This window comes from Aythya ferina (assembly GCF_964211825.1).
Source record: "Aythya ferina genome assembly, chromosome: W".
NCBI classification, from domain to species: Eukaryota; Metazoa; Chordata; class Aves; order Anseriformes; family Anatidae; genus Aythya; species Aythya ferina.
In genome coordinates, this window is record NC_140313.1 from 15,921,168 (window position 1) to 15,936,428 (window position 15,261).

Sequence of the window (15,261 nt, forward strand, 5' to 3'; positions counted from 1 at the left end):
CAATATATAGGAGTGGCTAGCCGGGGGAGGGGGGGCTGGACTGCTCAGGGTTAGGCTGGGCATCAATCAGCGGGTGGTGAGCAATTGCATTGTGCATCACTTGTTTCGTACACATTATTAGTAGTAGTGCTATTATCATTATTATTATTTTTTCCTGTCTTAATAAACTGTCTCTATCTCAACCCACAGGCTTCACTTTCCCATTTCTCTCCCCCATCCCAGAGAGGGAGGGGGGAGGGTGAGTGAACAGCTGTGTGGTGTTTAGCTGCTGGCTGGGTTAAACCACAACACATGCTTATACATGTAAGCATATGAAGCTACCTATCTCTAAAGCCCTTCACGAACATGTTTTATCATGTAACCATAACAAATGAGTAGTATTTGACTAAAAAGCTGCCTGACATGGATCCTAAAAGCTAGTGTTATCTTAAAATACAATTTTAATTTAACTATATCTAAATATCCAGACAAAAAAAAAACACTTTTTGTACAAAAAAACAACAGAAAACCTTTTAAAACGCTAAAACAGCACAGAAAAACAAAGCAGTTTTTCTCTTTCTTTTGGACTACAATTAGCAACTTTAGATTATTGTGTTGTAGATCTTTCTTCATTGTCCCACACTACTGAACTGCCTTCAGAGACTCGTATCTCAAACTTCAAACATGGAATAATTTTTTGTTTCACCTAATTTGTGCCTTAACAATGGAATCAAAAGGAACATAATCCTGGTTCTACTGCAATACAACTTTCTGATGTAAAAAAGACTCCACTCAAAACAAGTGATGCGTATTACAGGGTTGGTCTTACAAGGATGATGCTCCTTAAAGCAATAAAATACAATTTACTCTTGGAGTGATAATTCCATATTATTAAACATATAAACTCTGTTGAAAAAAAAAATCCCAGTGCCATTTAACTTATAAATATCACAAGTCACTGTACCAATATTCTTTCAATCAGCATGTCGTAATACTGCTCAGCAAGCTGAGGACGACAGAGCACAAATCGGCCAAGCAGCTCCACAGCTGCTTCTCGTACACTAGTGGAGTTATCCATTAACCGTCCATGAACACCTCGTTGCATATCCAGCTAAAAAGAACAAATAAAACACATCCAAAATAAGAAATAAGGATTTATTTTAAGCATGATAAAAGTATGCATGATAGATATTTCCTTTTTTTTTTTACCCTGGCTAGAATACTGGGGTCTACAGCAACAACCTCAGACAAACACTTCATGGCTTTTGTTCGAACAGCAATTGCATTTTCACCAAGTACACGCAGAATCTATTAAGAGAACAAAAAAAAAATCTCAGTTGCTTTGGGAAAGTAATAATGTTTAACACAGGCAAAAATGCACAAGAATAACACACAAACTATTTAACTAAAATAAGAATAGCTGTCTACTAAAAATTGAATACATCTTCTCAGACAGTGAAGAAGTGCACATAAATGATGTTCCATGGCACTGATGACTTGAGCATGGATATTTGATAGATCTCTAAGACTAGTCCAAACAGGATTTATACAGGCTCCATATGCTCACTCTACATCCCTTTGTTTTAAACTGTACTTTTGCCATTCAGATGCAGCTTTCACCATGGCTCTTTTAACAGGAAAGTTGGATTTGGACACTGTAACTCTATGACTTGCTCTGTATGCAGATTAATATAAGTAATGAAACCTAAACCATTGCTAGAGTTCAAACATGTCACCATGCCAACATGCTAGTCCTCTTTTCCCAGAAAAAGGAAAGAAACCACACTGGTCAAACAATGGCTTCCAAAGTGAGAGTAACATGCACTTGTGCAAGCAAATGACCAAATTGGCTTATATTTTCAAATCAAATTATGATACATTTCATGAGTTAGCACTATCAAATAAGCATGCATCTTACAGAAACTGTGAAAAGGTTTTAACATTTTGTAATTATCCTCTTACTGTGTACATCTAATGTAATGATTTTGCCATATACATACACAGACAAAATAACATATGCGCAATGTGATGTATGAAATGCATACAAGAAAAAGAAAAAAAGCACTTATGCCATCAGTACAGAATATGAAAGTATGTGGTGTTACCATGACCTGTTAAATACCTGTGCTCAATAATGAACAGATATTGCACACTACCCCAAATGTGTTTGGAGTCAGAAACCATTGTGTTTCACTGTACTAGGACTTTTGTCAAACCGAGGAGCAAGAAGGAAATGCAGAGGCAGTGGAAGCAGGGACACGTGGCCTGGAAAGAGTAAAGGGATGCTGTCTGGATGTGCTCGGATGGGATCAGGAAAGCCAAGGCATGGATGGAACTGAGCTTGGCAAGGGATGTAAAGAATAACAGGAAGAGATTATATAGGTACATTGGCCAGAAAAGAAAGGCCAAGGAGAGTATACCCCATCTGATTAACGACAAGGGAGAACTGGTAATAACAAACATGGAGAAGACTGAGGTACTCAACAGCTTCTTTGCCTCAGTCTTCACTGCCAGTCAGGCTTCCCACATCTCTCATTTCCCTAAACCTGTAGAGGAGTGCTTGGGGAGCAAAGTCCCTCCCAATGTAAGCAAAGAGTAGGTTCGAGACCACCTGATGAAACTGAACAGGTACAAATCTATGGGGCCCAATGACATGCATCCCAGGGTCCTGAGAGAACTGGCTGATTGAGATCATGATGATGGGATTGAGTGAACCCTCAGCAAGTTTGCAGATGACACCAAGCTGAGTGGTGCAGCTGACACAAGAGAAAGAAGGGATGCCATCCAAAGAGACCTGGACAAGCTTGAGAAGTGGGCCCATGTGAACCTAACGAGGATCAACAAGGCCAAGTGCAAGGTGCTGCACCTGGGTTGGGGCAATCCTGGACAGAAGCACAGACTGGGAGAAGAACTCATTGAGAGCAGCCCTGCAGAGAAAGACTCAGGGGTTCTGGTGGACAGAAAGCTTGACATGAGCCGGCAGCGCACAGTTGCAGCCCAGAAGGCCAACTGCATCCTGGGCTGCATCAAAAGAGGAGTGGCCAGCAGGTCGAGGGAGGGGATTGTCCCTCGATTCAATTGATTTAATACTTAAAGGGAGCTTATAAAAAAGATGGAGAACAACTTTTTGCTTGGGCAGATAATGAATGACAAGAGGAAATGGTTTTAAACTAAAAGAAGGGAGATTTAGATTAGAGGTTAGGAGGAAATTCTTCACTCAGAGGATGGTGAGGCACTGGAACAGGTTGCCCAGAGAAGTTGTGGATGCCCCATCCCTGCAAAGGTTCAAGACCAGGTTGGATGAGGCTCTGGGCAACCTGATCTAGTGGGTGGCATCCCTGCCCCTGGCAGGGTGGGTTGGAACTAGGTGATCTTTAAGGTGCCTTCCATCCCAAGCTGTTGTATGATATGATTTTATGATATTCTGTGATATGATTCTGGCACAGTTTACCTGTGTCAAATAAATATCGAAGCTCTGGGCAAATGGCCTCATAGAGGCCAAGTAGCGAACAATCAAACATGCATCTTCATAGTCCACAGTATCAGAATTCATCCTGCAACAAATCCAATGCGTTAATTAGGACATGTTATAGAAAACAGTTAAAAACATCAAATGCATGGTTAAGAAATCAGCAGTAGTGAAACATACTTTAATGTACTGAACTGAGATGGAGCAGTTTTAATGATGCTACGAAGAAACTTTTTCCGACTTTCTGCTCTATGCATGATTTTTCCTGTGGTCTCAACATCTTTTGCATGATGAGTTCCTTCAGACGAATCCTCATCCTTCTGAGATTTAATTGCTTTCTCTGTCTCCATAGTTGTATCACGGAACCACTGAGCTATATAAAACTTCCGAGAAAACTGGAGAGATACAGCAGGATGCACAGAAAACAAAAAACAACAGATAGAGAAGAGGAAGATGAACTGATTTATAATGAGAGTGAGTCTAATACCTCAACCATATTTTGGAAAAGACAATCAACAGTATATGTTAGGGTGACAATTTAATTGAAACACTAATATACATGACTGAAAGTAATTTTATTCAGTAGACTTGTTATTGAAATTATTTTTATATACAATCACTATTAGAAAGCTGAAATTTACCACTAATGATGCATCGGTTTCTGTGTTCTCATCAAGATAATCTAGCAAAGCTTTTTGTAGCTGTTGAATTTCATCTTCTCCTCCTGAAACCTGTCAGGACAAAGATAGTTGTAAAACAGAATATTGCTCAGTGGTAATTACCATTTGACAATCCGTATATCCATATATAAAATACAGTGAACTTAGTTGTTTTGATAATCGCAGAACATTAACAATTTTTAAGCAATTACCTGTAAACTGCATACAAACTGAATCAAATTAGACTTGGTGATTCCAAAGTCTAAAAAAAAGATTAAAAGCAGCATAAGACTGGTTTTAAAACAGATTGACTGATTTGATTAATTTTCCTTCTATGAACTTGTGTTAAGATCCTCTGTGAGAAAAAAAAAAGGCTTAAATGAGATATAGACTGACACAAAGTTTAATCTTTAAAAATCATTGTTAGTTTTCTCACTAATAATAAAACACTGAAACAGTGACTTCTCAGGTGAACAAAGGATAAAAGGCAAAACAAGAGTCAAATGAAAATATGAAAACACAGACAACAGTAGAAAAGTATGGGAAACACAAAGAAATAACTTATCCCTTTGTAAAAATATTTGGTATGTGTTTTCAGGGATAATGCACCTATACAGAGAAAGTGCAGCAAGTTTGCTCAATCCATCTAAGAAAGAACTTACAGAGGTTGTCCCCAAACACCTCTGTACTCTAGCATTAAAGAATCGTGTTCTCTAAAATTAAATTAAGTTTCTGTCAGTTAAAAAGGCTTGTGAACAAACACACTGTTTATAAAATAAAAAAAGTCACCTACTACATAAAGCCTATCTACAGAAGAGGATAATAATTTTTCTGTCAAGCACTTTTAAGATGCACAAAAAGTATCTTATGTACAAAACTGTAATATGGGACATGCTAGTGTATCACAGTTGTAAATAACTAAACTGTATGAATGTTAAGAAGAGAATGTATTTTTTCTAAGAGGCTATTGTACGGGAAATAGGTATATCCTGATCTCTTAAATAGTTCTAGCAACAATCTTATATCTGATCAACAGACAATGTACTTCTCCCAAATAGGGATTACAGAGAATAAATCAGTATCAATGAACTTGTTCATTAGTCAGAAACTAACTTTCTCAATATTTACAAAACAGCATAAAAAGAAAACCAACACACCTTTTTTCCTTTGTATTATACTGAAATATGCAGGTCCTTGTAGTTGCTCATATTACAGCAGTAAAATGTTTTTCTTTTTTTCCCCAAAATGAATTAATTAAAGAGTTTAAAACATGTATGTTTACAATGCACATAATACTGATATAGGTTCATTGATACACGTTTGTAATATATATGCAAATTATGATTTATAAGTCCAGCCTTTGACCAATGTTAAATTTTGTAGATAATGGGGTGGGGGGAAAAAAAAAGATGCTTGATGAATTCTAATTGCTTAAGTATTTTTGAGCAAGTAAAAAACACAGAACAAACAGGGAAAAAAAAGCCTGCAACAAATCATATTCAATATTGATAATAAAAATAGAATAATTTCTGGCTTAAACTTCTTCAGCAACAAAATTCACAACTTATAAGCATCAACTTCAGCATGAACAGCACAAATTGGCAATCATGCCACAAATGCAGCACATAATATTGCTTGCAAACATCACCAAGTAGAAAAATGTACAGTTACAAGTCCAGAAGATTAGAGTATAAAGAGATAAATTAATGAGAGGCATGCATAAGTGTTCAAATCAACTTGTCAATCTATGACAGATTTCAATAAATAATATGTACTGTTTAAAAAAGTCAAAACAGAAGAGATTTTCTCCTAAATCTAATTATATGGGTCAAGAGTCAAAACCACAGTAGAAAATTATAAGCATCCATCAGTCACTGGGGAATACCATAGTAACTATATCAGAGGGTTGAAGGAAACATCTAATAAGAGTCTACGTATTCAATTCATCAGGAAAGAACAGTCTGTAGAAGTGTAAGTCCATTTCTGAACAGAAGCAATAATTTAAGTTCTTCCTGATGACTAGATCTGAATATGTCTGCCAATGCACCTTCTTATTTTCTTGCCATCTGAACAACAAAGTGAATCTTAGTTGACATGTACACATTTCCAAGTAGTTATTTTTTCTTATGTTACAAATCATTTATAAACAACACACTGTCTACCCTGACTAATGGTACCGTATAATTTATACCTTCCACAATGTATGGATGGTACTGTCTACCATCATTGATGCTAAGCTTACTGAGTATCTGAAAAAAATGCTTTTAGCACTCAATTGCCCAAAGCAACTTTATTTTCTGCAAATGCCAATTGCCTAGTTACTGCCCAATCCTGTTAAAAAAATAAAAATTCAGGTCACCATATTCATATGTGTTTTTCTGGAATATCGTTCAATACCATTTTAACTTCCGGAGATAAAAAAAAGAGAAAGGGATCCTTCTAAAATATTTCCCTACCAAGTCTGATGGAGAAATGTCAGAATCACTGCCAATGGAAGAAAATTATAATCCACATAAATGTAAAAATTATATTAAACCAGGAACATAAAGATTTGATACTATATATAGTACAATATTCTAATCGAACAAACTTATGGCAATTATCAGACTCATAAAGGACTAGATGTGCTTCGATTCTTTATTTGAATGCCTGTAAATTTTTAAAGTTGAAGTTTTTCCTCCAGTATAAATCTGTAACAGTCATCCTGAAATACATGCAATAAATCTGGAGTCTTTTTTCAGTAACTAAAAGGTAAATTTGGATAAAATGAATTTGATATGACTACTTAACCTCAGATCCAATCATTCTGATAGTAGTTAGTAGTTCAAAAAGAAAACTGTACGCTCAATAAGAAATGTGCAACTCCATATTTTTAAGAGGACACGTAAGACCTGATGATTTTCTCATCAAACTACATGTATGTGCTGTAAAAAGCTCAGAAGCATGCAACACTTTGATAACTGTTGCTGCCCTTGCAGATTTGGAGACATTTTGATAATCTGCATTAGCAGAAACGCAAATGTACATTCTTTAATGAGATATATGAGCAAGTTCAGGAAAAAAAACAACAAAACAAAACAAAGCAAAGCAATACCAGCTACGTCACGTAAAACCTAACCTTACAGGCTTAAGAGTTTAACTCTCTAAATCGCAGAACGGACGAGGTTGGAAGGGACCTCTGAAGATCATCTACTCTGACCCCCCTGCTGAGCAGAATTAACTAGAGCACATTGAGCAGGATGGCATCCAGGTGGGTTTTGAATATTGCCAAAGAAGGAGACTCCACAACCTCTCTGGACAACCTGTTCCAGTGCTCTGTCACCCTCACAGTAAAGAAGTGCCCCCTCATATTGCGCCGGAAGCTCCTGTGCTTCAGTTTGTGCCCGTTTCCTCTCATCCTGTCGCTGAGCACAACTGAAAACAGACCGGCTCCATACTCTCGACACCCTCCCCTCTGATATTTGTATACATTAATGAATCTCCCCTCAGTCTTCTCTAAAGCCTGTATATGAATGCCATAAGCCCCATTACCATTTTGTGACAGCAAATGCATACATACATATATAACTTTAATGCCTCTTAAGATATAATTCAACGGTTGCTCTATTATTTCCTCTGTACCATCAGAGTAAAACTGGTTTTACCACTGTAATTAACCATTTAATATGACCATGAGGGAGATTGTGCAAGAAAGACAGCAATCAACTAAAATCTGTGATACTTATAAATAGAATGCATTTGATTCAGAAATCTGAACAATGAAAACTGATTCTCCACATGCCATTTTTTGGTGGAGATGTTTTTATTTGTTTTTGTTTTAAACAAATCTTTATAATTTTCAAATATCTGAATGTATATATCTCAATACAGCTGGCATGGGATCTCTCACACACCTGTTTGAGGATTCTGGCTATAGGCCCTTGATCCATTTTGCTAGTGACTGCATCTTTCCTCAGTCTTGCAGCTACAGTTCCAAGATAGTCAAGTGATGCAACTCTTAAAGCCATTTCTGTTGATTTGTTACTGAACTGGTGAACCTAAGAAAAGAAGGACATATATTTTTTAAAATTATGTATTTATGCAACTGAGACTCATAGAATCATAGGTTGGAAGGGGCCTTTAAGATCATCTAATTCCAACCCCCCTGCCATGGGCAGGGATACCTTCCACTAGACCAGGATGCTCAAAGCCCCATCCAGCCTGGCCTTGAACACTTCTAGGGATGGGGTATCCACAGCTTCTCTGGGCAACCTCTTCCAGTGCCTCACCACCCTCTGAGTAAACAATTTCTTCCTTATATCTAATCTAAGTCTACCCTCTTTTAGTTTAAAACCATTACTCCTTGTCCTATCACTGCACTGCCTGATAAAGAGTCCCTCCCCAGCTTTCCTGTAGCCCCTCTTTAGGTACTGGAAGGCTGCTATAAGGTCTCCCCAGAACCTTCTCTTCTCCAGGCTGAACAACCCCAACTCTCTCAGCCTGTCTTCATAGGAGAGGTGTTCCAGCCCTTTGATCATCCTTGTAGTTTAATACCATTATCCTTTATCCTGTCAATACACTCCCTGATAAAAAGTCTCCCCCAATCTTTCCTGTAGGTCCCCTTTAAATACTGGAAGTTCACTATAAGGTCTCCCTAGAGCCTTCTCTTCTCTAGGCTAAACAACCCCAACTTTCTCAGCCTTTCTTCATTCTTCTCACAAGACACTGTTTAAACTTATTAAAAATTCTAACTTCACACACTATATATTTATCTATAGTGTTTTATTTATATTTATTTATATTTATGTTTATATTTATTTATATATTTATATGTATTTATATATTAATTATATTTATTTATATTCATATATTTATTATAATATATCCCTATTCTAATTCACACACTATAAAATTATGTCATTTACTATTACACCACATATACACAACCTCTCTACAAATATGCCTGTTAGTTTTCTTTAAATATATACTTCCATAAAGTAAACTAGATGTCTAGTACAGGATATATCCTTTGCAATAACATAGATATTAACCACCATAATATGTATTTCTCATTATTCACGCAAATATAATGAAAGCTACATCTTTATCAGCAACAGGACCATAAAATATTTTTCCAAGAAACAGGTTAAATTACTGTGTAAATTACTGTGTAAAACAACTCTCTAAGAATATGTTAGCAAAAATGTTCACATTCTGTAACATTTCACATTCCATAAGTAAATGTACTATTATTTGTATAAAAGCAATCTACTTAATTGTTTTCAGGTTCTGTGCTAAATGAACAGTCTAGAGAAGATATTTAACATGAGCAATTACAGCTATTTGACTTTAATCTAAACAAATATTTGCACTTACTAGATGGTATAAAATGGCACTTTTTAACGTGAAAAATGTCATGGAAGTGTAGAAGTGGACTTTTGTGAGAAAGAGTATACACACGACCTTTTCCAAGTTGCGTATCGATCATCCTCTGACCGAAATTTTAGTATTTATATATTACATAATAGTGATACACATAAGAAAATCCTTAAACACTGCACGTATGCATCAACTATCAGAATGTATTCCTCTAATAGCTGAAACTGAAATAAGTCTTCATAGTTAAAAACAAGAATCCCTTACCAATAGCCTTCCTAATAAGCTAAGGAGCAACTCTGCAGCTGGCCATTCTGGTTTATTGACTGTGGAAAGGAGATCTTGAATGAAGTTCTCAAACAGTGGCCTATAATCTTCTTCTCCTTGTTTACTACCACACCTGTTTAGAAGAAAATGTATTATGTAAGCAAATTTAAGATCCATTTAAGCTTTTCTTCTGATGTAAACAAAAATAATCCTATGTTTAATCAGGAAAAAAAAAAAAGTTTTATGCAATTCTAAAAGAAAAAAACTGAAATATTAGCAGAAAAATAATTTTATCCAGTTAAGGACAAATAATTCTAACATTTATCACTGTTTTTTCACTGCAGGGAAAGCAGCGAATCCAGGATAGTAGTATTTTTTCCCTCTAAGCTTTTTCATGTATTGTTTTGAGTTAAAGTCTGAATGAAGAGGATGAACAAGGCAGGTAAAAAAAAATCTGAACCTCAAGCTGTAGTCCTGTATTTAGGAGGTATTCAGTCTAGACTCTTGAAGTCTGGTCCAACTTATCTCAGAATTATATCTCAGTATTATGCTCTTCAAGGTTAAAATCAGAATGTAAAATTCAAACGTAACATGCCTGATAGTGTTTCACTTACACATGACGTTCCTAATGTCTTTAATGATACCAGAAGTATTCAGAGAAATGGCTAGATCTCTAAACAGCCTCTCAGCTTAACAGTAGAAATTAACACGATAAAAATCTCAGGACTTTTTCTAAAAAAAAGCTTATTTTGATTATTCAGGTGTGTATATATATATTTATATATATTTCTGTTCAGCTATTAGCATTCCTAACTTTAGTTAAATTAATGTGATTTTAGATTTTTAGTCATTTTGATGACTGAATGAATCTGGTTTCACCACTTAAATATTTATTCAGCCTCCTCTTTTGTGCTTCAGATGAGTAACAGACACCTGATAAAAGGATCCTACATAAACTATCAGACAGATTCTTAAATGTATAAAGAACTCCCTGCAGAATTTCTGTGCCATAAAAGTTTTGTCTAGAGAGGAAGCTCTCTTAGGGAACTATAATGTACATTGTTATAAGTAACTTTATTGGTTGGTATTTAGCATTGTGAAGTAATTAGGTTTGTCTTTAGGTGTGACAGACTTTATTCAGAGATGGTTTCATCAATATACTAAAGAATGTAAGAGTACTTACTTCTTAAGGAAAATAGAAAGGAAGTTTTGTGCTGTTCTCATGGCTGTTTCATATGAGTTAGTAATAAGCACATCTTGATCCACCTAAAAATAACAAGATGTATTAGTCTAACATTTTAGCATAGACAGAAATATGATTTCCAGATCAACATTTGTCATGCATCAAATAATTATGGCAGACAAAATTACATTGTCTGATTACTAGAGCACCATCATAAAACATTATACCCACAAGCACACAGTCATACCTGCACAAAAAAAAAAAAAGTCTCTTTAAAAATATCTTCCTTACTTTTTTGTTCAATTCCTCCTCTGAATTAGAATCTTTTTCTGCTGATGGTAAGTGCACAACACATTGAATAAGCTGCAGAACTAGTGCTGTTACCATTTGAATATACATAGGCTCTCCATCAGTGTCACTGCTATTTAACCTGTTAATATGAAAAGGACAGCATTAACAGTAAAATAAAACAAAACAATTATTTTTGGTCCTAAGTATTTTTTAAATTTAGGAAATTTTTACCACAGATAGAAATCTGTGTTCTAGACATTTATTTCACACCTCAAGACTGCCTCCACCAAGAAAGATAGAACGGTAATTGTTGTAGGCGACTCCCTTCTCAGGCAGGAAAAGGATGAGGTTGAGGGTCTGGACAGTAGTCCAAACCCGGGAAGCAACCCTGCAAAGCATGTCAAGATTGGGGGAAGTACTGAGCATAGGGCCGGGCAGAGCACTGCATCACAACCAGTGCCACAAAAAAAGAACGGAGAGTCTTAGTGATCGAAGACTCCTTGCTGAGGGGCACCGAGGCTCCCATTTGTCACCCAGATAACCTATCCAGAGAGATGTGCTGTCTTCCTGGGGCACGTGTCAGAGGCATTAGGAAGGCTCTGCCACAGCTCATTAAACCAGAGAATTACTATCCTCTTGTTGTCATTCAGGTTGGATCCCGGGAAGCTGCAACTAGAAAAATGAGGAATATTAAAAAGGACTTTGCATCCCTGGGAAGGATGTTGAAGGGATCAGGGGCGCAGGTAGTATTCTCCTCTGTCCTCCCTCTGGGTGACCGGAACCCAGAAAGAAGAAGGAGAACGGGACAGGTAAATGACTGGCTGAGGGGGGTGGTGTCTGGACCAAGGATTTGGGTATTTTGATCTTGGGCAGCCCTTTGAGAAGCCGGGTATGTGGGCTGCTGACCGACTTCAACTGAGCAAGTGGGGCGCAAGTGTGTTGGGGAGCAAGCTCTCTGGACTGATTACCAGGGCTTTAAACTAGGTTTGATGGGGGAAGGGAGGGGAGCTAAAAGTGACAGAGAGGTGCTGGGTGAAGTTGTCACTGCTGTCACTGTTGAAGATAGTAGGGAAAAAACCTCCGAGTTGTCCCATAGGATCATCCAAGGGCTCCTCAGAGAAGGTAATGATCCTGATACCCCATCCGGAATTTTCTTCTTGCATCCCTCCAGGTGTAACTGAACCTGCTGCTTTCCTAATGTGCCTATATACCAATGCGCAGAGCATGGGAAATAAACAGGATGAGCTCAAGATCTGTGTATGGTCACAGGGCCACAATCTCATTGTGATCACAGAGAGACATGGTGGGACAGCTCACATGACTGGAACATTGTCATGGAGGGCTATGTCCTTTTTAGGAAAGATAGGCTGGGGAAGCAAGGGGGAGGAGTTGCCCTTTATGTGAGGGAGCAATTAGAGTGTACCCAGCTCCACCTGGGGGAGGGTGAAGAAGCAGCAGAGAGCTTGTGGGTGAGAATTAAGTGGTAGGCTGGTAGGGGGGACATTGTTGTGGGGGTGTACTGCAGGTCACCAGATCAGGAGGAGGAGGTTGATGAGGCCTTCTGCAAGCAGCTGGTAGTAGCCTCACAATCACAGGCTCTGGTTCTCATGGGGGACTTCAATTATCCAGACATCTGTTGGGTAAGCAACTCAGCCAGGCACACACAGTCCAAATGGTTCCTACAATGGGTTGAAGACAATTTTCTGATGCAGGTGGTAGAGGAGCCGACGAGGCAGGAGGTGCTCCTGGACCTTGTCCTTACCAACAGGGATGGGCTTGTTAGGGATGTGAAGGTTGGGGGCAGCTTGGGATGCAGCGACCATGAGGTGGTGGAGTTCAAGATGGAACTTGGTGGAAGAAGTAAGGCAAAAAGTAGGATTGCTACCCTGGACTTTTGGAGAGACAACTTCGATCTCTTTTGGGACCTACTTGGAGGTATCTCATGGGCTAGGTTGCTAGAAGGCAAGGGTGCTTGTGAGAGCTGAGTAACATTTAAACAGCACTTCTTCCAAGCTCAGGATCACTGCATCCTTAAGAGTAGGAAATTGTAGGAAACTGGGGAAGGGGGGCAGGAAACCTGTGTGGATGAGCAAGGAGCTCATCGATAAGATCAGAAGGAAGAGGAAGGTCTATGAAATGTGGAAAAAGGGCCTGTCCTCTTGGGAGGAGTATAGGAGTGTTGTCAGGGCCTGCAGGGACGCGACAAGGAAGGCTAAAGCCCACCTAGAGATGAGGCTTGCAAAAGAGATAAAAGATAATAAGAAGAGGGTTTTTTTAAGTATGTAAACAGTAAAAGGAAGACTAGGGATAATGTGGGTCCCTTGCTGAATGAGGGGGGTGTCCTGGTAACGGGAGACGCTGAGGAGGCGGGGATACTGCAAGCTTTCTTTGCTTCAGGGACTCCTCCCCGGGACTCCTAGACCCTGGAGGGAGGAGAACGAGTTTGGGAAGTGAAGGGCTCCCCCCTGGCTGACGAGAGAGTGGTTCGGGAGCATCTGAGTGGGCTCAACACACACAAATCCACGAGTCCCGATGGGACGCATCCACGTGTGCTAAGGGAGTTGGCAGAGGTGATTGCCAAACTGCTCTCTATCATCTTTGAAAGGTCCTGGAGAAGAGGAGAGGTGACTGAAGATTGGAAGATAGCCAATGTCACTCCGGTCTTCAAGAAGGAGGATCTGGGAAACTACAGGCCAGTCAGTCTCACCTCTGTCCCCGGAAAGGTGTTGGAAAAGCTTGTTCTGGATGCAGTCTCCAAGCAATTCGAAGAGAAGAAGGTTATGAGGAGTAGTCAGCATGGATTCACCAAGGGGAAGTCGTGCTCGACCGACCTCGTTGCCTTCTATGATGGCATCACCAGCTGGGTAGATAAGGGGAGAGCCGTGGATGTCATCTACCTTGACTTTAACAAGGCTTTTGATACCGTCTCCTATGACAGCCTGATAGCAAAGCTGATAAAGTGTGGGATAGAGGAGTGGACAGTAAGGTGGGTTGAGAACTGGCTGACTGGCTGAGCTCAGAGGGTGGTGATCGGAGGAGCAGAGTCTGGCTGGAGGCCTGTGACTAGCGGTGTTCCCCAGGGGTTGGTGCTGGGTCCAGTCTTGTTCAACATCTTCATCGATGACCTTGATGAGGGAATAGTGTCTGCCCTCAGCAAGTACACTGATGACACAAAGCTGGGAGGAGTGGCTGACACGCCAGAAGGCTGTGCTGCCATTCAGCGAGACCTGGACAGGCTGGAGAGATGGGCAGGAAGAAACCAAATGAGGTTTAATAAGAGCAAGTGTAGAGTCCTGCACCTGGGAAGGAACAACCTGAAGTATCAGTACAGGCTGGGGGATGACCTGCTGGAGATGAGCTCTGACGAAAAGGACCTGGGGGTCCTGGTGGACGACAGGTTGACCATGAGCCAGCAGTGTGCCCTCATGGCCAAGAGGGCCAATGGGATCCTGGTGTGCATTAAAAGGAGTGTGGCCAGCAGGTCAAGGGAGGTGATCCTCCCCCTCTACTCTGCCCTGGTCAGGCCTCACCTGGAGTTATGTGTCCAGTTCTGGGCTCCCCAGTACAAGAAAGACAGGCATCTCCTGGAAAGAGTCCAGCGGAGGGCCACAGAGATGATACGGGGCCTGGAGCATCTTCCTTATGAGGAAAGGCTGAGAGACCTGGGTCTGTTCAGCCTGGAGAAGAGAAGACTGAGAGGGGATCTCATCAGTGTGTATCTGAGGTGTGGGAGGCAGAGGGATTTGGCCAACCTCTTTTCAGTGGTTTGCGGGGACAGGACAAGGAGTAATGGCCACAAGATAGAGCACAGGAAGTTCCACACCAACATGTGAAAGGACTTCTTCACAGTGAGGGTGACGGAGCATTGGAACAGGCTGCCCAGGGAGGTTGTGGAGTCTCCTTCTCTGGAGATATTTAAGGCCCGTCTGCATGCCTATTTGGGCAGCCTGCTCTAAGGAACCTGCTTTGGCAGGGGGGTTGGATCCGATGATCTTTCGAGGTCCCTTCCAATCCCTTCAATTCTGTGATTCTGTGATTTATTCATTTGTTTCTCTCTT

General features: G+C 39.7%; 1 protein-coding gene across 11 annotated transcripts in view; it reads right to left on the reverse strand.

The window, feature by feature from the left end:
* LOC311426254 (nipped-B-like protein) overlaps positions 1–15,261 on the reverse strand; it is a 186,335-nt gene that overhangs the window by 22,611 nt on the left and 148,463 nt on the right. For all 11 annotated transcript variants that reach the window (XM_084502458.1, XM_084502459.1, XM_084502466.1 and 8 more), the window contains 9 exons: positions 11,204–11,342; positions 10,913–10,995; positions 9,730–9,862; positions 8,001–8,144; positions 4,090–4,179; positions 3,629–3,843; positions 3,431–3,533; positions 1,189–1,287; positions 944–1,090 (listed from right to left, as the gene is read on the reverse strand). In XM_084502458.1, the coding sequence (XP_084358584.1) occupies positions 944–1,090; positions 1,189–1,287; positions 3,431–3,533; positions 3,629–3,843; positions 4,090–4,179; positions 8,001–8,144; positions 9,730–9,862; positions 10,913–10,995; positions 11,204–11,342 (1,153 nt within the window). The remainder of the gene's footprint in view (positions 1–943; positions 1,091–1,188; positions 1,288–3,430; positions 3,534–3,628; positions 3,844–4,089; positions 4,180–8,000; positions 8,145–9,729; positions 9,863–10,912; positions 10,996–11,203; positions 11,343–15,261) is intronic.